Genomic DNA, 24,815 nt, shown 5'->3' with positions numbered 1-24,815 from the left:
GTTGCTTCTCTCCAAGTTTGTTTCAAGACGTAACTCTCCAAATATAGCAAGAGGGGAGTGGCATCAAAACTCTAAACTGAGAAGAGTTTAGAAAAGAGGTTTAGTTTTTCACTTCCCCGGCCCATCCAGCAGGCCAAAGTCCTCTAGCTATTCAAACTTTTTATTTCCTCGGAATCATTTTCTGAGTTGGGTGGCAGCCGACCAGCAGAATGAATCCTGGCCAAATTCTGCAAGATGCCCCCGTCCGAAAAATTGCCATCTTTGGCGGCACACACGGCAATGAGCTCTCGGGGGTGTTTCTGGTCAAATCTTGGCAGGAAAATGGAGTGGAAATCGAAAGGCTGGGGTTGGAGGTACGGCCTTTCCTGGCTAACCCACGAGCTGTGGAAAAATGCTGCCGATATATAGACTGTGACCTGAACCGGGTGTTTGATTCCGAAAATCTTGGGTAAGCTTAAACCGGGTGTGGGTTGTGTGAATGAACGCGTGCGCAACGCTAGAACACTGGACTGGGTTTAGATATCCTGAGGTATCATCTTTATTTATGTATGATTTAGGGAATAGATATTATTTATGTATTTAAAAGGTTTATGCAGGTTAGTTCTCAATTTACGACCACAACAGGGGGTTGGATTAGATGACCTACAAGGTCCCTTCCAATTCTGATTATCTGTTATCTGTTACAACGGAGCCCAAAATTTCCCTTGCTAAGCGAAGCAAGTGGGCGAGTGCGTTTTGCCCCGTTTTGCAACCTTTCCTGCCACCGTTGTTAAGTGAATCCCTTATCAAATGCCGGGGGAAATCAGGAGATTCAGGCCGTTCAAATTAGTACAGGTGAGTCCTTGAGTTGCGACGACAACAGAGCCCAAAACTTAGGTTGCTAAGTGAAATATTTGCTTTCCCCCACTGGACATGCATCATTTTGTATTTATTTATTTATGTATTTTGTCATGTTCATGTAATGCACAGGTGTCAAACTCAATTTTATTTGGCCGTACGAAAGTTGCTTGGCCGTGAAATTGGCCAGATGGCAACCCAGCCGCTCTCCTTCCCTCGCGCATGCGTGTCACCATGAGCAAAAGGAGGACAAGCGCGTCCTCTCAGTTCTCCAACACGCCCGCTTCCTCTCAACTCCCGTCACACACCCCTTCGGGACCTTGGCGCCCGGCCACGCCCCCTTCCCGCCTGTGACCCGAGCAGGGGCGGCTCCTCCTCCATCAACACCACACCCATTCCTATTACGGCTCGTTCCAACGCCACGCCCCTCGGCTTCCCCACCCATCCCGAGCTCTCCTTCCCTCGCGCATGCGCGTCACCATGAGCAAAAGGAGGACAAGCGCGTCCTCTGGCGCTCTCCTTCCCTCGCGCATGCGCGTCACCATGAGCAAAAAATAATTTGGCCGAATTTGGCCGTATGTTGACTTGAGTTTGGCCGCAGAGCCAAACTGCGATCTGGCAACCCTGTTTCCTGTTCGCACTGAGTATACTGGGCCAAAGCGATGTGGGCTGGCCCCTTACATTTTCCAGGACAGCCCTGCGGGCCAGACGCCCCTGCCCTATATACCATCTCAAACAAATGATTGTCCAATCTCTTCTTTAAAAACCTTTAGTGACGGAGCACCCTCAACTTCTGAAGATAAGCTGTTCCACCGATTAATTAAGACAGCGGTGGCTAACCTTTTTGGGCATGCCAGCATCCAGAAACAATCCCCACCCACCGACCCACCCTCCCGCCACCCCATTACCTGCACTGCGCCTCACGGCTGATTTTCGGCTGGTTTGAGGCCTTTTCCAGCCTCCCAAAGGCTTGAGGAAGGCTTCTGCAGGCTTTGCAGGCTGAAAACTAGCCCCGTTTTGTCACTTCCGGTATTGTTGGAAAAACAGGAAGTCATGAAACGGGGCTAGTTTTCGGCCTGCAAAGCCTGCAGAAGCCTGCAGAAGCCTTCCTCAAGCCTCGGGAGGCCGAAAAAGGCCTCAAACCAGCTGAAAATCAACTGTGAAGCACGCGCAGGCGCAGTGAGGTAAGTTCCCCTGCAGCTTGCATGCCATAGGTTCTCCATCACAGTATTAAGATAATAACAGAGTTGGAAGGGACTTGGAGGTCTTCTAGTCCAACCCACTACTCAAGCAAGACCCTATATCCAGCAATGGGATTAAAAGATGGTTACTACCGGTTCTGTGGGTGTGGCTTGGTGGGCGTGGCTTGGTGGGCATGGCAGGGGAAGGTGACTGCAAATTCCCCATTCCCTCCCCAGCCCACGAACCTGCTTTCCAGCTCCGTTCTCCTGTGCAGGGCAACCAAAGAAGACCCAGCCCATCAGCTGGGCCTCGATAGGAGGCAGAGAATAGATGGGGTTGGCGGGGCCAGTCAGAGGTGGGATTGGCCGGTTCTCCAAACTACTCAAAATTTCCACTACCGGTTCTCCAGAACTGGTCCAAACCGGCTGACTACCACCTCTGCCTATATCCAGGGGTAGGATTCAAATTTTTTAACAACCGGTTCTGTGGGCGTGGCTTAGGTGGTAGGCATGACTTAGGTGGTAGGCGTGGCTTGGTGGTCATGTGACTGGGTGGTTATGTTATTGGCTGGGCGTGGCGAACTCAACCTCACTCACATGGAGTCACGCATCTCCTCGCCTGGCCTCTCATGACTGTGGGGATGCTGCAACAGTCGTAAGTGTGAAAAAGGGTCATAAGTCACTTTTTTCAGTGCCATTGTAACTTTGAATGGTCACTCCACACAAGCAAAGTACCAGCAAAGGAGGGGGAAAAAAAACTCACATCCCATCTCAGAATTCCAGAAGAGACCTCAAAGCGGCCACAGCAATTAAACCTTTGCAGCGTTTTTTGCAATTTAAGCAAATGGGTGCTGCTTAGTGAAGGAATGTTGGACGACACACCCAGGTTGGGAAGCTGCCCCTGGCGACTGGAGTCTTGTGCCAATGCTGGAATCTATCTCCCTGGCAAATACATCTGGCTTCATCGGGCAGGAGGTTAATTAAAAGACATTAAAAACCGATTTAAAAAAAAAATCAGGAAGAGAAATAAGGGTTTTTTCTCCAAATTTTGTTTTATTGTACTTTACTAATTTATTTGATTCTTTTTGTTAGTTCTTATTGTTTTTATTTTTATTTTTTGTTTTAAATATGATTTTACATTGTGTAAGCCACCTTGAGTCGCCATGGGCGAATAGGCAGCAATATAAATCAAATAAATAAATAAAAATTAATTTCTATTCACTGGATGCAATACTGTTGAAGACCATTACAATATATTTTTACTTGAAGTCAAAAGAGTCATCAAACTATATGTACCAATAACAACTCCCAAAACCAGAAAAAACAGATTACCCATAACAATAAGGAAGCTTCAATCCAAAAAGAGATCACTTTGGCGGAAAAACAAATCTGGTCACGTTACCAACTTCAAAAGCTGATACAAAAATTTATGCCACCAGATAAAAACTGAATGCACCAATTATCACATTAAACAAGAGGAAAACCTTCTATGCACCAATTCCACCCACGCTTTCTACAATTTTTTAAACAACAACAAACTAAAAGACTCAAGGTCCATCCCACCCCTAATAGGACCTAATGGTAAAGACTGCAATGACGACACCATTAAAGCCAACCTCTTTAACACATTCTTTGGCTCAGTATTTGTAAACAGCAATGGATCATGCCCAGTATTTCCTAGTTGAACCATAGCCAACTACAATGATCTAATATGTATTGATTTTACAGTAGGCAATGTTGAAAAAGCACTACGCAATCTAAAACCATCTCTATCTATTGGACTGGATGGAATATGTGCCTACTTCTTAAAAAAGCTATCCACTGCCATAGCCAAACCTCTAAGCATAATCTTTGAAAAATCTTTCAGGACCAGCTCCTCCAACTATGGTCACAAGCCACGGTCATCCCCATCTTCAAAAAGGGAGACCCCAGCCTAGTTGAAAATTACAGACCAATCTCTTTATGCTGCATCACCTGTAAAGTCATGGAATCAATTATTAACCAATCCATCATCCTCCACTTAGAAACAAGCTACCTACTCTCTAATAAACAATTTGGTTTTAGAAAAAAAAACTATCATGTAATCTGCAACTCTTACACTGCAAAAACATATGGACTACACAACTCGATTAAGGCAAAGCAATAGACTCAATCTACATAGACTTTTGTAAAGCCTTTGATTCAGTGGTACACAACAAACTACTCCTAAAACTAAAATCTTATGGTATCTCTGGGTAGAGAAAGGTTATGGAATGTAGTTCAAGACCCACCGGATGTAAATGCTTGGGATCCAGAAAATGAGGACGATGCCAAAAAGCTTGCTGACTTTAAACAGAACAACGAACGAGCTCTTTGTATAATTGGACTAACACTGTGTGATCAGCAGCTAGTCCCTATTCGTGGAGAAGAGTCTGCTGCTAGGTGTTGGGAGAATTTGAAGAGGATTTATGTTCGTGACAGTGTAGGTGCACACATACATCTTACACGTAAACTGTTTAGAGCATGTCTTCTGAAAGGTGGAGATATGTTAGCTCATTTGAAAAGAACTTTTCAAGAGCTACATGAAAAGGAACTGATATTTTCAGAGCTGCATCAAGTTTGCATCATTTTTTTTTTTTTTTTTTTTTTTTTGTTTTTTTTTTTTTTTTTTTTAATGTGGTTATGTTTTTATATTTTTAAATTGTTTTAGGGGGGGGAAATAAAAGGAAAGGGAGGAGAGAAGGGGGGGGGGGGGGGGGGGGGGGGGGGGTGTTTTTTTTTTTTTTTTTCTCTTTTTTTTGGGGGGGGGGGGGGGGGGGGGGGGGGGTTTTTTTTTTTTTTTTTTTTTGGGTTTGGGGAGAAAACTACAGAGTGAGGTAGGTTTTCCAGAATTTACCCCTTTTTTTGTTGATGTGTTTTTTTTATCAAGCTTTCCTCATTGGATGAAAGTTATGATGATTACGTATCTTCACTGGAAGTCCTGACCAAAGATGAACTAACATTGACTGACATAACCGGAAGGTTGTTAAAAGAAGCAAGAAGACTGCTGGATAGGGACCAACTAAGGAAGGAACAACCACAATAAGAGGCTTTGTGTTCAACTGTCTATACTGTTAGGAAATGTATTTCTTGTGGGGCCTGGGAACATATAGCTAGATTCTGTAAGAAGGGAAAACAACAGAATACTGGTAATCACCAGAAGGCTAAGAAGAATGTTAGTTTAGCTATGTCTAGCAATTCAACTGTAAACCATGATTTGTGGGTTGTTGATAGTGGAGCATCGCAATGCATTACTAAAGATAGAAAGAGGTTTGTAAAGATGTCCATGAGTAAACAACATGTATCATTGGCAAATGGATGGAAGATGAAGGCCTTTGGTGAAGGTACTGCATATTGTTCTTGTATAAACGAACATTTAACTATGTTATATGTACCTAAACTGAAATTTAATTTATTATCAGTAGGGGCTTTAGGGGAGATAACTGTATAATAGAGAAAGAGGGTAAAAGTGTTACTGCTACTTTAGAGAATGATTTATATGTGATACATGATGACCAGTTGAAGATGGCTAACTCAGTTTATAATAATGTTAAGCCACATGATGAATGTATAAATTTACTGCATAGACGTCTAGGGCACATTAATTTCAAAATGCTCAAACAAACTGTTAAATTGTCAGAGGCAGTAAAATTGAAACCCTGTAGCAAGTATTTAAACTGTAATGCTTGTAGTCAAGAAAAGAGTAAGGTTACTCCAGCAAACAGACTAAATGGGTTTAAGACCAAAGAACCTTTAGAGGTTGTTTTTGCTGACATAATTGGTCCTAAGAAACCTACTTTAGGAGGTGCCTGCTATATTTTGAGTATTATAGACCATTACTCACGATACAGTTTCTGCTATCTTATGAAAAACAAAACAGAAACATTCCAACATTTCTTTAACTGGCTAAGGTTTGCTGAGAGAAAAATGAGGAGTAAAGTAATTACTTTAGTTACTGATAATGGGACTGAATTTGTTAACAAAAGGTTCCAAACTATGTTGAAATTGGCTGGTGTTGAGCATAAACATTCTGCACCTTACAGACCACAACATAACTCGTTTGTAGAACGAAGAGGGCAAACATTACAAGCCATGGCTCGCACTATGTTATCTGATTCAGGTTTACCTGAAACACTGTGGGGTGAAGCCATAATGTGTAGTAACCATGTTTTAAACAATGTAGTTAATACAACAACTGGATAATTGCCATTCACTCGTTGGCATGGCAGAAAGCCAAATTTAAGTTACCTGCACATATTTGGAGCTCCAGCATGGGTGCATATTCTCTCACAAGTAAGACTGAAAGGGCAACATAGAGCTAAGAAGTTATTTTTTGTAGGTTATGAAGCCAACCATAGATAGTTTACACTTCCAACATTTGGGTGACATATTGGGGAACATTCTAGCTAATCTTGCTGGTGGGAGGAGAGCATCTACAACTTCTGGAGGCAACGCCGATTCATTGTTTTGTTGAGAAATTCCTCCTTAATTCCAGGTTGCTTCTCTCCTTGATTAGTTTCCACCCATTGCTTCTTGTCCTGCCTTCTGGTGCTTTGGAGAATAGCTTGACCCATGACTTTCCCTTCCAGTAAGAATGTATGCCTCCAAAGTTCACAGGCTCTGCAATCTTTTATGCCATTATTTGCATGCGCCAAAGAATCCGTAAAATTTGGGAATCAAATCTGACACTTCTTTAACCCCTGACATGCTCCGTTTCCGCTTTGGCCTCCCCGACGTCGCCTGCACTCGGAGAGCTGGTGGGGACAGCAATTTGAAACTTCAGTGTTGAAATAAGTCATAATCCTCGGCGGGAGAAAATCCTGTTTTTACAGCTTTTGAAAAATGCTTTCCTTGGCTCACAGCCTTTTTGCTAAATACCAAGAATGGGGCAGCCAATTCCACGCAGCTAATGATTATTTGGACACAGCAGGCAGGTACTGCATATTGCACCTCCTAAACTAGGTTTCTCAGGACCAATTATGTCAGCAAAAACAACCTCTAAAGGTTCTTTGGCCTTAAACCCATTTAGTCTGTTTGCTGGAGTAACCTTGCTATTCTCTTGGCTGCAGGCAGGCCAAGAGGTATGTTTTTTGAACATACAACATTTTGAAAAAAAGATAAATTTGCAAAAACTGCTTGCTAGGTGCATTTGATTGCCCTGGAGCCCCTAAAATAGATCTTATATTGACAGTGGTCTACTTCACTCATTCTCCCCCCTGAGTACATTGAACCGTTGTGGAAATCTGTACCTGCAGAATAAATTTGGGTGGCTGAAGCAACCCAAATTTTAGTTTGCTTATTCTGGAGGCGCTTGGACTTCTCGTTTTCTTTGAAGACGTCTTGCTCCTCATCCAAGAATCTTCTTCAGCTCTGATTGGATGGTGGAAGATGGAAGGATTTATATTCCTTGCAGAGAGCTGGTCATTTGCATCCTTTTTAGAGGGTCGTAGAGGCCACCTGCAGGTTTATCTGTGTCCTCAGGGTCACCTGAGTGGTGCAAATGGTTCCTGTAGTCTGCATTTTTTCTTCTTCTAGAAATCCATTCATACTTCCACACCATTCAAAGAATAGCAGGGTTAGAAGGGTGTGTGTGTGTGTGTGCATGGCTGTCAAAACTCCAAAAAGAGGTCAGGTAGCTCTGGGGAGATCAGTCATAAATTAAAACACTTGCTAAGCAACCGGCCATTAAGCGAGGACCACTTGTATTTGATTTGCCAGTCGAATGGCCACTTGGCCACGCCTACCCAGTCACATGGCTATCAAGCTATGCCCCACCCGGTCACGTGACCACCAAGCCATGCCCACCCAGTCACAAGACCACCAAGCCACACCCACAAATTAAGCCACGCCCACAGAATCGGTTGTTACAAAATTTGAATCCTACCCCTGGCAGGAATATTGGCTTAGGACGGGTAAGCGGCTGGAGGAAATGTTGGTTTTTAAAGTAGATCACCGACCGGAATGTTTTCTCTTAGGAATGATGTCAAAAAAGATACCAGAAAGATGAGCTTTATTTGATTATACACATTATTACTGCAGCAAGACTAGCATTTGCCCAGAACTGGAAAAAGACAGTTATACCAAGTGAAGAAGAAGTAATAAACAAAATCTTGATATGCGCTGAAATGGACAAGTTAACGCTAGAAATGGAAAACAAAGATGAATCGGCATATTATGCAATTTGGAATAAATTCTATCACTGGTGGGAGCAGAGAGGAAGGTCTTAAGTCGGGAAAGGAGTTGCAGAAAGAGTAAATGATTGGATGAGATAAAAAAAAGACGAAGGATGTTAGAAATGTAATATATGAATGAACAAATGGATATATGTATATAGTTGGATAATTGTTTATAGGAAAATACATATATATATATATGCGATATCGACCCAAAATTATGTCAAACCGACCTGACCATGTTCAATGTTTTTAATTGTTTCGTTCAATAAAATATTTATTTTAAAAAACAACAACTGTCTGCAAGAAATATAAATCCCTCCATTCCTCAGCATCCAGTCAGAGCTAAAGAAGCTTCTTGGAATGTCTTCAAAGGAAGGATGGAAACTGAACAAGGAGAGATTTAACCTGGAAATAAGGAGAAACTTTCTGACAGTTGAGAACAATCAACCAATGGAACAGAAGTTGCCCTCGGAAGTTGTGGGAGCGCCATCAGTTGAGACTTTCAAGAAGAGATTGGACTCCCATTTGTCAGAAATGGTGTAGGGTCTCCTGCTTGGGCGGGGGGTTGGACTAGATGACCTACAAGGTCCCTTCCAACTCTGTTATCTAAAAAACTAGAAAGTCCAGTTGCCTCCAGAATAAAAACCTTTGGGGACAGCCATGACATGGATGACAGAGAATCTCTACAGACATTAAACCGAATTTTAGGTTTGAGGCTCACTTTGGCCTAGTGATTAGGACACCAAGCTACAAGCCAGGAGACAGTAAGTTCAAGTCCTGTACCAATAAAGGAAAATATTAATAGCTCAGGGTTGAAATGAGGGGTCCTTGGTGCTCTCAGAGCTTGCTTGTTTTTTTGGGGGGGGGAGTTGTAAAATGGGGCAAAACTTACTTAACAAATTTCTCACTTAGCAACATAAATTGCCATGCCCCTGTTGGAATCTGATTTTGTGGGGGAGGTCGAGCAGCTGACAGGGAGTGGGAGTGTGGCTCTGAGTGTGGCTGTGGAGGAAACTGTGGAAGGGCACAATCTGGCTGGGCATTCAGAGGAAGACCCAGGGCCACCCCCTCTTCTTCCTAAGGGCACGCAGGGAGGAACGGAGAAGGGAGCAAGGTGGGTTATGTAGTTTACGGGGGAGGAAAGGGCCCTGATCCTCTCCATTAGCTGCAGCTGGGGAAACAGGATAAAGAAGGGGTTTGCACATAGCACCTTGCTGGAAGCAAAGCTTGTATTATCTTTGTTTGTTAAGTCTTATCTGGGTTCTAGCGTCCTCCCAACTGTGTGTGTTTCATTATCTTTTGAAGTCTGCAATTCCTTATCTTGCCCTGTCTCATTAATGGCTGCAGCGTGGTTTGTGTTGGTTTTTATTTATAATCTAGATTAATTTTGGGTTCGACTGAATTTCTTCCCTTTAAAAACTGTTCTTGGGAGAGTTTTTTTTTCTCCAGCCAAAGATAATTGGACATTGGGGGCCAAGTTGGAGGAATTAAAGGGACTTTACCTACTTTTGTGACTTTGTTGCTTTTGTGCCACGCCCCTTTGGGTCATCACATAAATTTTGGGCACAATTGTGGTCATAAGTCAAGTCACGTTATCTCCTTTTGCAATCTTCCCACCTGACGTCAAACAAGCAAAGTCAATGGGGGAATCCAGATTCACTTAATGACTTTTTGATTCAATTAACAACTGCAGCGATTCACTTAACAACCGTGGCAAAAAAAAGGTCCTAATATCAGACATGATTCACTTAACAGCGGCCTTGTTTGGAAACGATAATTCTGGAGTAGAAGACTTCCAAGTTCCTTTCCAACTCTGTCGATCAATGCACTGAGGAATGAGAAAGGCACTGACAGAAGATACTTTCCCAATAAAAATAGTTCTGACATAGTTTGGAAGAAAAGTTGGGGGAATTTCTTTCTTCCTACCCCCCTAACAGCTGCTCAGTGGAATTTCTTGCTGATCACACATAATGATGGTTTTTCTTAAGTCCTTCTACAACCAGAAGGGCTGTAACCCAAGAAACTTTGAAATCAATTCGTTTTGCCAAATACCTTTCCCTTGCTATCGTGGCTCAATCCTCCCCGCTCCTATTTCAGCTCCCAGCAGCTGCTTTTCATTTCAAAATGCAAGAGAGAGAGAGAGAGAGAGAGAGAGAGAGAGAGAGGAGAGGAGAGGGAGAGAGAGAGAGAGAGAGAGAGAGAGAGAGAGAGAGAGATATCGTGTGTAATTTGATTCTCCGTATCTCTGCAAATTATAACTAGAGAAATAATTTATGATATAACAAAGGAATGGAAAGGAAAAGGAAAGGAAAGGCAGGGAAAAGGAAAGGGAAGGGAAGGGAAGAAGGAAGGAAGGAAAGGAAAGGAAAGAGGGAAGGAAAGAAAGGAAAGGAAGGGAGGGAGGGAGGGAGGGAAGGGAAAGAAAAGGAAGAAAGGAAAGTAAGAGAAGAGAAGGGAAAGGAAAGGAAAGGAAAGGAAAGGAAAGGAAAGGAAAGGAAAGGAAAGGAAAGGAAAGGAAAGGAAAGGAAAGGAAAGGAGAGAATAGAAGGTGTTCTGTCACGTTAGTCTGTGTGCAGCTCGACATGCATCTAAACCCACCTATCCTCCAATAAAACGGACTGTGTGCATAGATCTGAATGCTTTGTTGAAAGAACAGGATATGGTGAAACTGGGGAAAATAGGGATACATACGAGAACCAAATACAAAATTGGCACTATTGAGTTACTGCTGAACATAACAATTAATAAATAAAAATCCAGCGATGCTCTGTGTGTGGACTGTGGGTTTGTCCTTGGATGACCATGTGCCACAGATTAAGATGGATTCTTCTTTGTGCTTCTGCCTTCTCCAATGCTAAAGGAAATAGGGTCTGGCATGCATTTGGTTTGAGAGTGCGGGCTGATGGGTAAAATGGGTTGAGTCAGCTTCAAACAATATAATTGGCATTTGTCTCTCTGGCCACTAAATGGGGCTAGGGAGCAACAACAGTATATAAAGATCCTGTGTTGGGGCATATTTGTCCCTCCAGTCACTCGATGATGCTAGACAGCAACGTATATAAACAGTATATTCTGGGGCATGACAGAAGGGTAAGGGTTAGGCATTTACCTCTCATGAAAAGCACCCATTGGGATGAAAAAAGGGTTATAAAATTGGATCTATATCTTGTGGGTGTCTCAAGTTATGGCCGTCATGAGTTACAACCGGGGGTGGGATTCTACCGGTTTGGACTGGTTCGGGAGAACCGGATGTTAAATTATCATCTGGTTCGCCAAAACTGGTATTTGAACTGACCGGCTGGCCCCACCCACCCACCCCTCCCCTCCCCTCCGAGGAGTCTCCATGCGGCCCATTTTTGACGTAGGTAAGCCTCCATGCAGAGGCTCTGGGAAGTGGAAAAATGGCCTTCCCGGAAGTTCCAGAAACGGGCCTGTTTCTCGCTTCCGGAAGGCCTCCAGAGCCCGGGGGAGGCCATTTTCAACCTCCCTGAGGCCTGAGGGAAGCCTCCGGACTCTGGGGAAGGCAAAAAAAACAGCCCTCCCAGAAATTTTGGTAGGCCCCGCCCACCATGGCCCTGCCCACCCAGCAACTGGGTAGCGAACCGGTTGCTGGGATTTTTGAATCCCACCCCTGGTTAACAACGCAAAATTTCAATTTCCATTATGGCCGTAAGTCGTAAGGGCTACTGATAGAGTTTCACCAAAGGCTAAGTTTGCATCCTTTTTTCTTTTTCTTTTAATGATCAGGCTAAGTAATATTTCTTTGGGTTTTTCTGACCCACAGCAAAGAGCTGGCAGACAACATCCCCTATGAAGTCCGACGGGCCCAAGAAATCAACGGCCTCTTTGGTCCAAAGGGCCAGCCTGGCGCTTATGACCTGATCTTCGATCTTCACAACACGACCGCTAGCATGGGTGGGACCCTCATCCTGGAAAGCTCCAGCGACTGCTTTGCCATTCAGATGTGCCACTATATCCAGGTATTCCAAAAAAAAAAAAAGGGGGGGGGAGACCACAACGGAGCCCAAAATTTATCTTGTTCAGGGAGAAATTCGTGAAGTGAGCTTTGCCCCATTTTTACAACTTTTCTCTCCATATTTGTTAGGTGAATTACTCGTCCTTATCTTTTAACGACTCCGTACTCCCTTGTGGGGTGGAGTCTGGGCAACGGAATGGAGCTAGCTGAGTGTTTCCTGGCCAGATGCCCTTCCTGTCGCCAATGTGGAGTTTTGTTCAGCAGATGTTTTCTCAGTGTGCCCAGAGAGAGAAAAATATCTGTGTCAACTCATAAAATATTCCTATGCCTGTTTTAGTAGTTGCCATTAAAAAAAATGGGGGTGGTGGTGTCTGGAAGAGCGGTGCAGCAGTTTGGAAGCGAATGAATAGAACCGGAAGGGATCTTGGAGGTCATCTAGTCCAATCCCCTGCTCAAGCAGGGGACCATAGAACCCATGATGGGGAACCTATGGCACATGTGCCACAAGTGGCATGCAGAGCCATTTGTGCCGGCACTCGAGCCGCAGGCAAACGCCTCACTGCGCATGCACATGCCTCACAGCTAATTTTTCTGCGGGTTTCAGGCCTTTTTTTGGCCTCCCAGAGGCTCAGAAAAAGCCTCTGCAAAGCTTTTCAGGACGAACAGGCCCGTTTCGTCACTTCCTGTAATACCGGAAGTGACAAAATTGGCATATTATTTGTCCTGAAAAGCCTTGCAGAGGCTTTTTCTAAGCCTCTGGAAGGCCGAAAAAGGCCTCAAACCAGCTGAAAAATTAGCTTGGAGGTGCAATGCAGGTAAGGAGGGGGCGGGGGGATTGCACACACATTGCATTTTTTGGCACAGGAGCTGAGAAAGGTTAGCCACCATTGCCTTTGACCATTTCAGACAAATGGGGGTCCAATCTCTTTTTAAAAACCTCCAGTGGTGAAGCACCCGCAACTTCTGGTGGCAAGCTGTTCCACTGGTTAATTGTCCTCACTGTTGGATTAATTAAGTTTCTCCTTAATTCCAGGTTACTGTTCTGACCAAGGCTTCCTGAGACAGTAACAATCACACACTGTTCCCCAAAACCTTTTGTTTTGTTTCAATGGCTGTGAATTATAGGTATTCACAACCTGTAATGAGTCCCAAACAGTCCAACAGAAGTCTGCCACAGTCTTTTGGGATAAGGCTGATAAGCACCCACCTTTATCTCCCTTGCAACGCTGCCAATGACTAAATTGCCAATTAGCTGCACTACAAGGCCAAACGGAGCACAGAGTTAACATGGAGCTTTGGATTTTAAAGCGACCAGAATGAACAAAGTTGCTTCCTGCAAAGACTCCTGTCCCTTTGTTCCTCCTTTATGTCTTGTGGGAGGGGTCAATCATCTCCAAGCCTTACTCCCGAGTCTTAACTATTCTTGTCTTCTGACAGCTCTGCGCAAGCGCACACTGGTAACAGGCCCCCACTGTTCCTCTGCCTCACTGATATTAGATTCTGGAGGCTCCGGTGTCAGCACATCACTCCCAATTGGCCCTGGCCCCATCTCTGTGTCAGATGCAGATCCCTTGTCCGAGCCTTCTTCCAGGACTGGCCCATGTTCCTCCCCACTGTCCGACTCTGCTGCCAGTTCCTCAGGCCTCCATTGGACCACAACAGTTGCTTCTCTCCTTGGTTAGTTTCCATCCATGGGGAAGTCAGATTCACTTAACAACCAGGGTTACTAGCTGAAAAACTGCAGTGATTCACTTAATAACTGTGTCACTCAAGGTCATAAAATGAGGCAAAATGCACAACTGTCTCGCTTAGCAACAGAAATGTTAGCTGTACAATTGTGGTCATAAGTCTCCATAACGAGAACATTAAACTGATGTTTTCTGCAGCATGCTGTGTCCCCAGACAGATGTCCAGTCTTACTTCTCGAACATCCCAATTTAAAATACGCAACGACCCGATCTGTAGCAAAACATCCAATTGGTAAATATTATTATTATTTAACCCTGTACCATTTTTAGCAGTGACGTCAGTGGTGGGATTCAGCCAATTTGCACCACTTCAGGAGAATGGGTTGTTAACTTTCTGAGCAGTTTGGTGAATTGATTTTTGGAAGAAATCATTAGGGCGGAGAACCAGTTGTTAAATTATTTGAATCTCACCACTGGGTGACGTGGTGGCTCCGTGGCTAAGACGCTCAGCTTGTCGATTAGAAAGGTCGGCAGTTCGGCGGTTCGAATCCCTAGCGCTGCGTAAGAGAGCGAGCTCCTTGTCCCAGCTTCTGCCAACCTAGCAGTTCGAAAGCATGTTAAAAAAAAAAAGTGCAAGTAGAAAAATAGGGACCCCTTTGGTGGGAAGCGAACACCATTCCGTGCACCTTTGGCCTTTAGTCACGCCGGCCACATGACCAAAGAGACATCTTCGGACAGCGCTGGCTCTTTGGTTTTCTAACGGAGATGAGCATCACAGTGGTGGTATTCAGCCGGTTCACACCGGTTCAGGCGAACTGGTAGCAAGGATTTGGCAGGGGGTCGCTGAACCGGTAGTAACTTCTGGCTGGCCACGCCCCAGACCCCATCGCCCTGTTGCTGCTCGCTTGCTTGCCCAGCCCACCTGATGCTCACTCACCCCACCCGCCTGACACTAGCCCACCCAGTCACTCCTTAAGGTATTTATTTTTTTCCCCTCCCAACGATCAGCTGTTCTGATTATCAGCTGTGCTGGGATTCCCCTTGCTTACTTACTGCTTCAGCCAGGAAGCTTCTCTGAGGCCCAGGAAGGCAAAAAACAACAACAACAACAACAACCCTGTGCCCCCCTCCATTTTTTTGCCTTCCTGGGCCCCAGGGAGGCCCCAAAACAAAGTGGGGGGGGTGCTGTGCCCCCCCATGCTCCATTTTTTTTCCTTCCTGAGCCCCAGGAAAGCCTTCTGGGAGCAAAAATGCCCCCTAGGACAGGGGTCCCCAACCACCGGGCCGCAGACCAGTCCCGGTCCGTGGAACATTTCCTACCGGGCCACCGGTTCGCTGGGCGCCGCCATCTTGTTTGACGAGAAAGTGCTTCCGGGTGAGCTTTTCCGGTTGAAAGCGGTGTTTGGGTGCTGAAAGAATCCTCGCGCCTTAGTTTCATCAAGTGGGCGGCAGCTTCGAATGAAACTAAGGCGCGAGGATTCTTTCAGCACCCAAGGAAAGGCGAGCCGGCGACCGTCCCAAGCCGTCCCGAAGTGAAGCCCATCGACAAAGGTACAAAGGAGGAGTTGAAGGTGGCGGGAGAAGCGGGGACGGCTGGCTGGCTGGTCGCTTGGCTCGCTTTGCCTTGCCATGCGTGCTGATGCCGGTACCGGGCCGTGGATCATTTTGTGATGCGGTACCGGCCCATGGCACAAAAAAGGTTGGGGGCCACTGCCCTAGGAGGCTTCTCTGAGGCCCAGAAGGCCCCAAAATAGGGTGGGGTGTTGCTGCAAAAAGCAAAAAAAAAAAAAGCCACGGCCACCTAGTCACATGGCCATACCGCCTAGCCACGCCCACAGACCCAGTAGTAAAAAAATTTGAATCCCACCACTGGAGCACTGCCCCCCTAGAGCCGGAATCGACTAGCACGTATGTGCGAGGGGAACCTTTATCTTTACCTTTACCATTTTTTAGCAAATGTCCTTGGGTTTCTAGGCACGTTTTCATAATTCAGTTATCAGGCAGTCCTCGACTTTCAACCGTTCGCTTACCGACTGTTCGATTGCCTACCAGTATCCCTCGGTATTCATCTGGCTAGCATCCTGTCAGTGTGCGAGAGAGTTGAGGGCTGTTTGGAAAGTGAAACAGTGTTTGTTATGTGAGCAAGAAGGAGACAGCAAGGAGCCTGGGCGTGGCTTAGCTCAACTGTTGTGTACTAAAGCTGCTTGGTGCTGTGAAACTGAAACTGAAACAAGCTCCTCTCCTCTGCTTGTGTTTTGCATTTGGAACAGATTTCTTTTCAGGTGGGGAGGGGGAGTAGAACTCCTTAGCATCAGAGCGTGTTAATAATAATAATATAGGAAATATTAATGCTCTGATAGTCATTTCAAAAAATCCTTTCTTAGTGAGCCCCTAGAAGCCAAGATAGATAGATAGATAGATAGATAGATAGATAGATAGATAGATAGATAGATAGACAGATAGATAAGAAGGCAGGCAGCAGATAGATAGATAGATAGATAGATAGATAGATAGATAGATAGATAGATAGATAGATAGATAGATAGATAGATAGATAGGCAGGTAGGCAGGCAGGTAGGCATGCAGGGATAGATGAATAGAACGATAGATAGATAGATAGATAGATAGATAGATAGATAGATAGATAGATAGATAGATAGATAGATATAGATAGATAGATAGATAGACAGAGAGATTAATAAATAATTAATATATTGCGGAAGGAAGGCCTCTTTCCGGTTGGAAACACATGGAGAAGACCTTCATTCTGCAGTGGATAGACAAACGCTAAAATGATGGTGATGTTGATATTAATAAATAACAAATATTTATTAAAAATAAATCATAGATAAATAAATAAAAACTGGGCAGCCCACAAATCTCTCGAGGGCCACCACAGAGAAGGAGGACTATATCTCCTCTGGTGTCCCCATGGAAGAAGTATTAATGGTTTCTTGGTTTTTTTTCTCTAGGTGTTGAAGTTGGCCCTCAGCCTCAAGGTGTTCTGAGGGCCGACATTTTGGATAAAATGAGGACGATCGTCCGACATGGGCTGGATTTCGTGGCAAAATTCAATGCAGGTACAGCATTTCTAAGGTAGTCCTTCTTGCCATTTATGGTAGCACACAATCTGCCAGTGAAAATGTCATTTTAAACACCACCAAACCTTTTTCTAGAATGTTCTCAGCATCTTCACTGTTTTAAGGTGTTTTTTTATGTTGTTTGGTTTTTAAAAAATAATAATATTGAGCATTTAGAATAGAATAGAATGAGGGAGTTGGAAGGAAGGGACCTTGGAGGTCTTCTAGTCCAACCCCCTGCCTAGGCAGGAAACCCTACACCACTTCAGACAAAGGGTTATCCAACATCTTTTTAAAAAAACTTCCAGTGTTGGAGCACCCACAACTTCTGGAGGCAAGTTGTTCCCCTGATTAATTGTTCTAACTGTCTGGAAACTTCTCCTTATTTCTAAGTTGCTTCTATTGCTAGACAAGAAAAGTTAGAATGACTTAGAATAACTGTATTTTTCTTTTGAATGTAACATTAATCAGCAAACATTAAAATGAAATTTTGTTGCCTATGGCTCTCAAATATACACTACATAAACATGACAAAATAAATGAATGAATAAATAAATAATGCATATGCCCACATATATTACATGACACGGACACAGTTAAAATGCAAAACATTAAAATGTTGAAAAAAAATATTGAAAAAAATATATGGTTTCACTGGTTAATTGTTCTCACTGTCGGGAAATTTCTGTTTAATTCTAGGTGGCTTTTCTCCTTGGTTAGTTTCCATCTGCTGCTTCTTGTCCTGCCTTCAGGGGCTTTGGAGAATAGCTTGACTCCCTCTTCTTTGGGGCAGCCCCTGAGATATTGGAAGACTGCTATCCTGTCTCCCCTGGTCCTTCTTTACATTAAACTAGACCTACCCAATTCCAGTAACCGTTCTTTAGATGTTTTAGCCTCCGGTCCCTTAATCCTCTTTGTTGCTCTTCTCTGCACTTTCTCCAGACTTAACTGACTTGCCAAGCAATAGAAGTTTTGTTTCCAGTAGTGTTTGTAAGTCAAAAGCTACCTGTAAAATATATATTTTTTAAAAAAGAGACACTCCCTACATTATTAAAGAATGGACTCTATGCTTCCTTCTTTGCTTATTGGGTCAGGGAATAGAATAGAATAGAATAGAATAGAATAGAAAATATGGAATAGAATAGAATAGAATAGAAAATATGGAATAGAATAGAATAGAATAGAATAGAATAGAATAGAATAGAATAGAATAGAATAGAATAGAATATTGGAGTGTAGAATAGAATAGAATAGAATGGAATGGAATGGAATGGAATGGGATAGGATAGGATAGAATAGAATAGAATAGAATAGAATAGAATAGAATAGAATAGAATAGAATAGAATATTGGAGTGTAGAATAGAATAGAATAGAATAGAATAGAATAGAATAGAATGGAATGGAATGGAATGGAATGGAATGGAATGGGATGGGATGGGATGGGATGGGATAGGATAGGATAGGATAAGATAGGATAGGATAGGATAAGATAGGATAGGATAGAATAGAATAGAATAGAATAGAATAGAATAGAATAGAATAGAAAATATGGAATAGAAGAGAATAGAATAGAATGGAATGGAATAGAATAGAATAGAATAGAATAGAATAGAATGAAATGGAATGGAATGGAATGGATTGGATTGGAATGGGATAGAGTAGAATAGAATAGAATGGAATGGAATGGAATGGAATGGAATGGAATGGAATAGAATGGAATAGAATAGAATAGAATAGAATAGAATAGAATAGAAAAGAAAAGAAAAGAAAATATGGAATAGAATAGAATAGAATAGAATAGAATAGAATAGAATAGAATAGAATAGAATGGAATGGAATGGAATGGAATGGAATGGAATGGAATGGAATGGAATGGAATGGATTGGAATGGGATAGAATAGAATAGAATAGAATAGAATAGAATAGAATAGAATAGAATAGAATAGAATAGAATATTGGAGTGTAGAATAGAATAGAATAGAATAGAATTTTATTTATTATTTATTTGATTTATTTGATTTGCCAATTGTTTACAAGATAATAAGTATAAGTGTATACATAGTTGTGAATACATGAAATGGATACATATAAGAAAAATAAAAGAAGAATAAGAGAAACAATAGGATAGAATAGAATAGAATAGAATAGAATAGAATAGAATAGAATAGAATAGAATAGAATAGAATAGAATAGCAGAGTTGGAAGGGACCTTCTCGTCCAACCCCCTACTTAGGCAGGAAACCATACACCACTTCAGACAAATATAAATGATACAGGTTTTTTTTTTAATCTACCTGTCAAAGAGCAGTTGAATTGTCTCAGACAATATAAAATGTTCCTTTCTGGAAAATTATTGCTAAACATAAATATTTCTTATGGGTTTTTAGCTCCATGACATCAACTTCTAACCTTTTATGACAAAATGAGAATAAAAAAAATCTAATTTCTAAAGTTCATCCGATGCAAATCAAAGAGTTTTTTTTTTAAAAAAATATTGTATGCACAATGCAGAAGTTTATAAGTGGCACCATGAAAATTTCACCTTTCAGCATCCCGACTGTAAGAAAAAGGGTTCCTTTTAGATAACTTGAAGATAATGTACTGTTTTCCCTGTAGGACAAGAATTCCCTCCATGTACCATTGAGATCTATAAACTATTGGAGAAAGTTGATTATCCCAGGAACCCAAGAAATGAGATTATGGCTGTCATTCACCCAAATTTACAGGTAAACACTTGTGATTCTTCTTCTCTAATGTGTATTGTACAGGTAGTCCTCGACTTACGACCACAACTGAGCCCAAAACGTCTGTAGCCGAGCAAGACTGAGTTTTGCCCCATTTTATGACATTTCTTGCCACATCTGTTAAGTGAATCACTGCAGTTGTTAAGTTAGTAACACAACTGAGCCAAAAATTTTCTGTTGTTAAGCGAGAAACATATAAGTTAATTTTGCTCCGTTTTATCTTTCTTTCCACGGTGAACCACCGCCGTTGTTAAGTTAGTCACATGGTTGTTAAGTGAATCTGGCTTTCCTATTGACTTTGCTTGTCAGAAGGTCACAAAAGGAGATCAGGTGGTCCCGGGACACTGCAATTGTCATGGGTACATGCCAGTTGCCAAGCCTCTTAATTTTGATCACGTGGCCATGGGGATGCTTGCAATAGTCGTGTGAAAAAGGGTCACAACTCACTTTTTTCAGTGCCTTTGTAACTTTGAATGGTCACTAAATGAATGGGTGTAAGTCAAAGATTACCGGTATAGAAAATGTGGGGTTTGTTCTGGGTTTACATGTGGCTTGCCTTGTCAGTGTTGTTAGGTGTGATTTTGGCAGTTTCTTTATTAGGCTAATGTTGATTGTTTGATTGTTTGTCTGAATCGGTAGTTCCTTGGTTGGGGAATTCTGCTAACAGGGCAAGCCAGCTGCATATAAGTAGACAGCAAACTCCACTCCCTTCTAGCACTGATGGTGTTACCTAGTCGGGTAATAAAATGTCTGCAAGAAAACCACCAACGTTGAAGAGAACCTCCTTCTCCTTCTCCCTCACCTTCTGGCACTGATAATGTTTCCTAGTTGGGTAATGAAACATCTGAAACACACTACAGTCCTCCTCCTCCTCCTCCTCCTCCTCCTCTCTCTTCTACCACTGATGATGCTATCAAGTGGGGTCATGAAACTTCTGCAAGAAAAGCAAGCTCAGACAGCACCAAGGACCCCACAGTCCTTCTCCTCCTCCTCCCCTCCACAAACCACCTTCCCTTCTTGCCCTGATGTCACCTAGTTGGGCAATGAAAGGTCTGCAAACAAACAAACAAATCTCAGAGAGAGCACTAAGGACCACATAAATAAAATCATGCCCACGTCTCCACCCCATAAAATGATGATGGCTAGCCCAGGACTAAGGACTTTTTCTAAACTAACATCCAAGACATTAAATGCAGTGGAACCTGCCAAAGCTTGAAGTCCTATCCTTGAATTGAACTGAGACCCACCAGAAAAGGTGCAGTTTAGTTTTGACCTGCTTAGTTAGAAACATAGAAATGTAGAAAACTGACAGCAGAAAAAGAGACCTAGTGGCGGATAGAGTCTGCTCTTTGAGATTGATTGATTGATCAATTTATTTGATTCATTCGTTCAATCAATCTATATATATAAAAGCGAAATACCCCTCATGCATCATCACAAAATCTCCAGAATCGTAAAGCTTACAAACTTTACATTTGGCACGTATGTTCCTCTTGGCTTCTAGGGGCTCACTAAGAAAGGAATTTTCCAAATGACCACCAGAGCTATTAGTATTTCCTATATCATTATTATTTATTATTATTATTATTATTATTATTATTATTATTATTATTATTATTATTATTATTATTATTATTATTATTATTATTATTATTATTATATTTATATTATTATTATTATTATTATTATTATTATTATTATTATTATTATTATTATTATTATTATTATTATATTATTATATATTATTATTATTATTATATTATATTATTATTATATATTATTATATATTATATTATTATTATTATTATTATTATTATTATTATTATTATTATTATTATTATTATTATTATTATTATTATTATACTCTGTTGCTAATGAGTTCTACTCCCCCTCTCCACCTGAACAGAAATCTCTTCCAAATGCAAAACGCAAGCAGAGGAGTTTCAGTTTCACAGCACCAAGCAGCTTTAGTACAGGACAGTTGAGCTAAGCCACGCCCAGGCTCCTTGCTGTCTCCTTCTTGCTCACACAGAAAATACTCTTTTGGTTTCCAAACAGCCCTCAACTCTCTCACACACTGACAGGACACAAGCCAGATGAATACCGATGGATGCTGGTAGGCAGAGGCAGAATTTCTCCCCCCCCCCTTATTTTCCTCCCCAAAAACTAAGCCCGATCACATAGTTCCGTAGCGAAGCACAGGTATCCAGCTAGTATTTTATTTATTTTTAAGTTTAATTTTTGTCAGATGATGGACACGCATTTATCTTAAGCGTGTTTAAAACTCAGTGCCCGATGAAGCTTGGCTTGTTCGTATGAGCTGTTTATTGTCGTTCAATGATACCCCTTGAGATGTACTTTAGGCTTCCTTTAAACAGCCTTATCCAAATGGTTGGCACTATTGTTATTTTGCAAGATTATCTTCTTTCTGTCCCGTAGGATCGAGATTGGCAGCCGCTAAATCCGGGTGATCCCATATTTTTGACTCTGGAAGGAAAGGCCATCGCGTACGACGGAGAGGCGACGGTATACCCAACCTTTGTGAACGAGGCCGCCTACTACGAAAAGCAACAAGCCTTCGTAACGACGGCAAAAGAAAAATTGAGCGCAAAAGGGCTCCAAGTCTCTTTAAACTTCCTCTAAAGTGCCTGCAAATATTTCTCGTCCTAGCTCCTAGACCGAAAATTCAATTTATTGTTGTAAGCCGTGGTGCGATTCAACCAGTGTAAGAACCGGTTTGGTGAGTGCACGCTTCGTGTGGGTGTAGCATTTTTAAAAAGCCAATTTTCAGCTCTAATACTTACCTTCTACTGCCGCGCGAATCAGCTATGCTCTAAAACAGGGGTCCTCAAACTTGGCAACTTGAAGACTTGTGGACTTCAACTCCCAGAATTCCTTAACCAGATGACTGTGGAATTCTGGGAGTTGAAGTCCACAAGTCTTAAAGTAAGTTGCCAAGTTTGGAGACCTCTGCTCTAAAAAAAATGAAATAAAGCACAGAAATGCTCACTGGAACTACCGGTTCGCCTCAACTGGTCCGAACCGGCAGAATCCCACCCCGGGTTGTAAGAAATAGAAAGCATTTACTCAGAAAACAATTATAATTTTTTATGCACTTTACAGTTGCTGTTTTTAATGATACTTTTTAAATGGTTTTAAATGGTTTTGAGGCTGCTGATAATTCTCGACTTACAGCAACAATTGAGCCCAATTCTGCTGAGCCACACAGAGTTGTTAAAATGAGTTTTGTCCCATTTTACGACTTTTCTTGTTAAGTGAATCGCTGCAGTTAAGTTAGCAACACCGTTGTTAAGTGAATCTCGATTCCCCGTTGACTTTCCTTGTCAGAAGGTCGCAAAAGGTCATAAATACATACATTCATTTTGTGACTGTTCAAACTCACAACGGCACTGAAAAAAAGTGACTTTTTTTCACACTTCCCACCGTTGCAGCAACTTCGGACGTTTGGCAACTGTCTCATATTTATGACGGCCGTAGGGTCCCCGGGATCTAGCGACCACCTGACCAGCAAAGTCAATGGGGAAGCCAGATTCACTTAACAACCGTGTTACTGATGGAACAACTGCCACAATTCATTTAACAACCGTGGCAAGACAAGTCATAAAACGGTGCAAAACTCACTTAACAACTGTCTCAAAATTGGGGGCTCAATTGTAGTCATAAGTCAAGGAATACCTGTAGTTCAGAATTTATGTGTGAGAAGAAAAATTGCTTGAAGAAAACAAGGAAGAACTGGGATAAAGAAATGTTATAAATGTTTTGAACCTGGATATATAAATGTGAATGGAATGGAATAGAATAGAATAGAATAGAATAGCAGAGTTGGAAGGGACCGTAGAGGTCTTCTAGTCCACCCGCTTGCTTAGGCAAGAAACCCTACACCACGTTATTTATCAAATATTTCTGATAAAGAAATGTTATAAAACTGACATTTTAAGCCACTCTAGTTTCAATCAGGGCACTGAATCTAGAAGATACTTTAGATCGGAAAAACCAGACACGGGAAATCCTTGACTTATGGCCAGTTGCTTAGCAACCCTTTGAGCTTATGATGGACTCCAGGGTATTCCATTCCTCCCCTGCATAGTCACATGACCTCATTTTGGGCCACCATCCCACATGACTGCATTTTACAATATTTTTTTTTTGTTTTTTGCCAAAAACTGAGGTAAACTTCCAGTTTTCGGTCAAACTGGCTGATAATGAACCATCGATTTGTTTTAACAACCGTTGCAAAAAAAAAAAAAATTCATCAAATTGGATGGATGACCCGTTTTATGTCCATCCCAAATCCAATGAGCAAGCTTCATTATGGTCGTAAGTTGAGGACTTTCTGTAAGAGTGAAAATTTCTCCTCCGAGTGAGAAGGATGGTTCTTTCCTTGGCCGTCACAGAATTGCACACTTAGGGAGATAGTCGTGCTTATAAAACAATTGACTTTATTTCTCTTATTTGCAATAAATTATATATGTATATATATATATATTGAAACACAAATCCCGGGTCTGATAAATCCCTGGATAAAATCATCAGGTTTGGAAAAATGACGAATGCCACATGTGGGTCTCTCTCGCTTTTCCGCAGGGAGATTTTTGCCCAATTGCACATCTGGCTGTAAAGTGCAGATCAAAAAGCAGCGATTGGCTCTCTCTGGCAACGCTCACAAAACTTCACTTACAAAACAAACAAGAAATACTTGAATAAATACTGCATATACTTGGAATTCAAGAATATTCTTTGCAGATGCATACATCTCTTTATTTCTCTCTTTTTCTTTTTTTCTCTTTTCTTTTACTCTTTATCTCTTTTTCACCCTCTCTTCTCTCCTTTTCTTTCTTTCTCTCTCACACACACAAAGGTACACTTTCTTTTCTTTTTCTTTCTCTCTTTCTTTTTAATCTCTTTTTTTCTTTCTCTCTCTCTCTCACACACAAAGGTACACTTTTTCTTTTTCTTTCTTTCTTTTTCTCTCTTTTTTTCTTTCTCTCTCTCACACACACAAAGGTACACTTTCTTTTCTTTTTCTTTCTCTCTTTCTTTTTATCTCTTTTTTTCTTTCTCTCTCTCTCTCACACAGTGTATGCTTTTTGTTT

The 24,815-nt window shown here is 42.0% G+C and overlaps 1 protein-coding gene across 1 annotated transcript; it reads left to right on the top strand.

Annotated features, from left to right (window-relative positions):
- The first annotated feature begins 91 nt into the window (after nt 1–91).
- Nucleotides 92–23,649, top strand: ASPA (aspartoacylase). Its single transcript, XM_026688513.2, has 6 exons — nt 92–448; nt 11,997–12,192; nt 14,075–14,168; nt 16,849–16,956; nt 19,574–19,683; nt 22,141–23,649. The coding sequence occupies exons 1-6, from the start codon at nt 210–212 to the stop codon at nt 22,342–22,344; spliced, it is 951 nt and encodes a 316-aa protein (XP_026544298.1). The 5' UTR covers nt 92–209; the 3' UTR covers nt 22,345–23,649.
- The last annotated feature ends 1,166 nt before the right edge of the window (nt 23,650–24,815 follow it).

Source organism: Notechis scutatus, chromosome 1, assembly GCF_049901735.1.
Source record: "Notechis scutatus isolate UNSWTSFEM ecotype Mainland chromosome 1, rNotScu1.2, whole genome shotgun sequence".
NCBI lineage: Eukaryota > Metazoa > Chordata > Lepidosauria > Squamata > Elapidae > Notechis > Notechis scutatus.
The sequence above is the reverse complement of the archived record's forward strand: the minus strand, read 5'-3'. Positions and strand labels throughout refer to the sequence as shown.

Coding starts and splice junctions, on each gene's coding strand:
- ASPA (XM_026688513.2), top strand. CDS start 210: ATGAATCCTGGCCAAATTCTGCAAGATGCCCCCGTCCGAAAAATTGCC. Junction 449..11,996: donor TTTGATTCCGAAAATCTTGG/GTAAGCTTAAAC, acceptor TCTGACCCACAG/CAAAGAGCTGGCAGACAACA. Junction 14,169..16,848: donor TGTAGCAAAACATCCAATTG/GTAAATATTATT, acceptor TTTTTTCTCTAG/GTGTTGAAGTTGGCCCTCAG.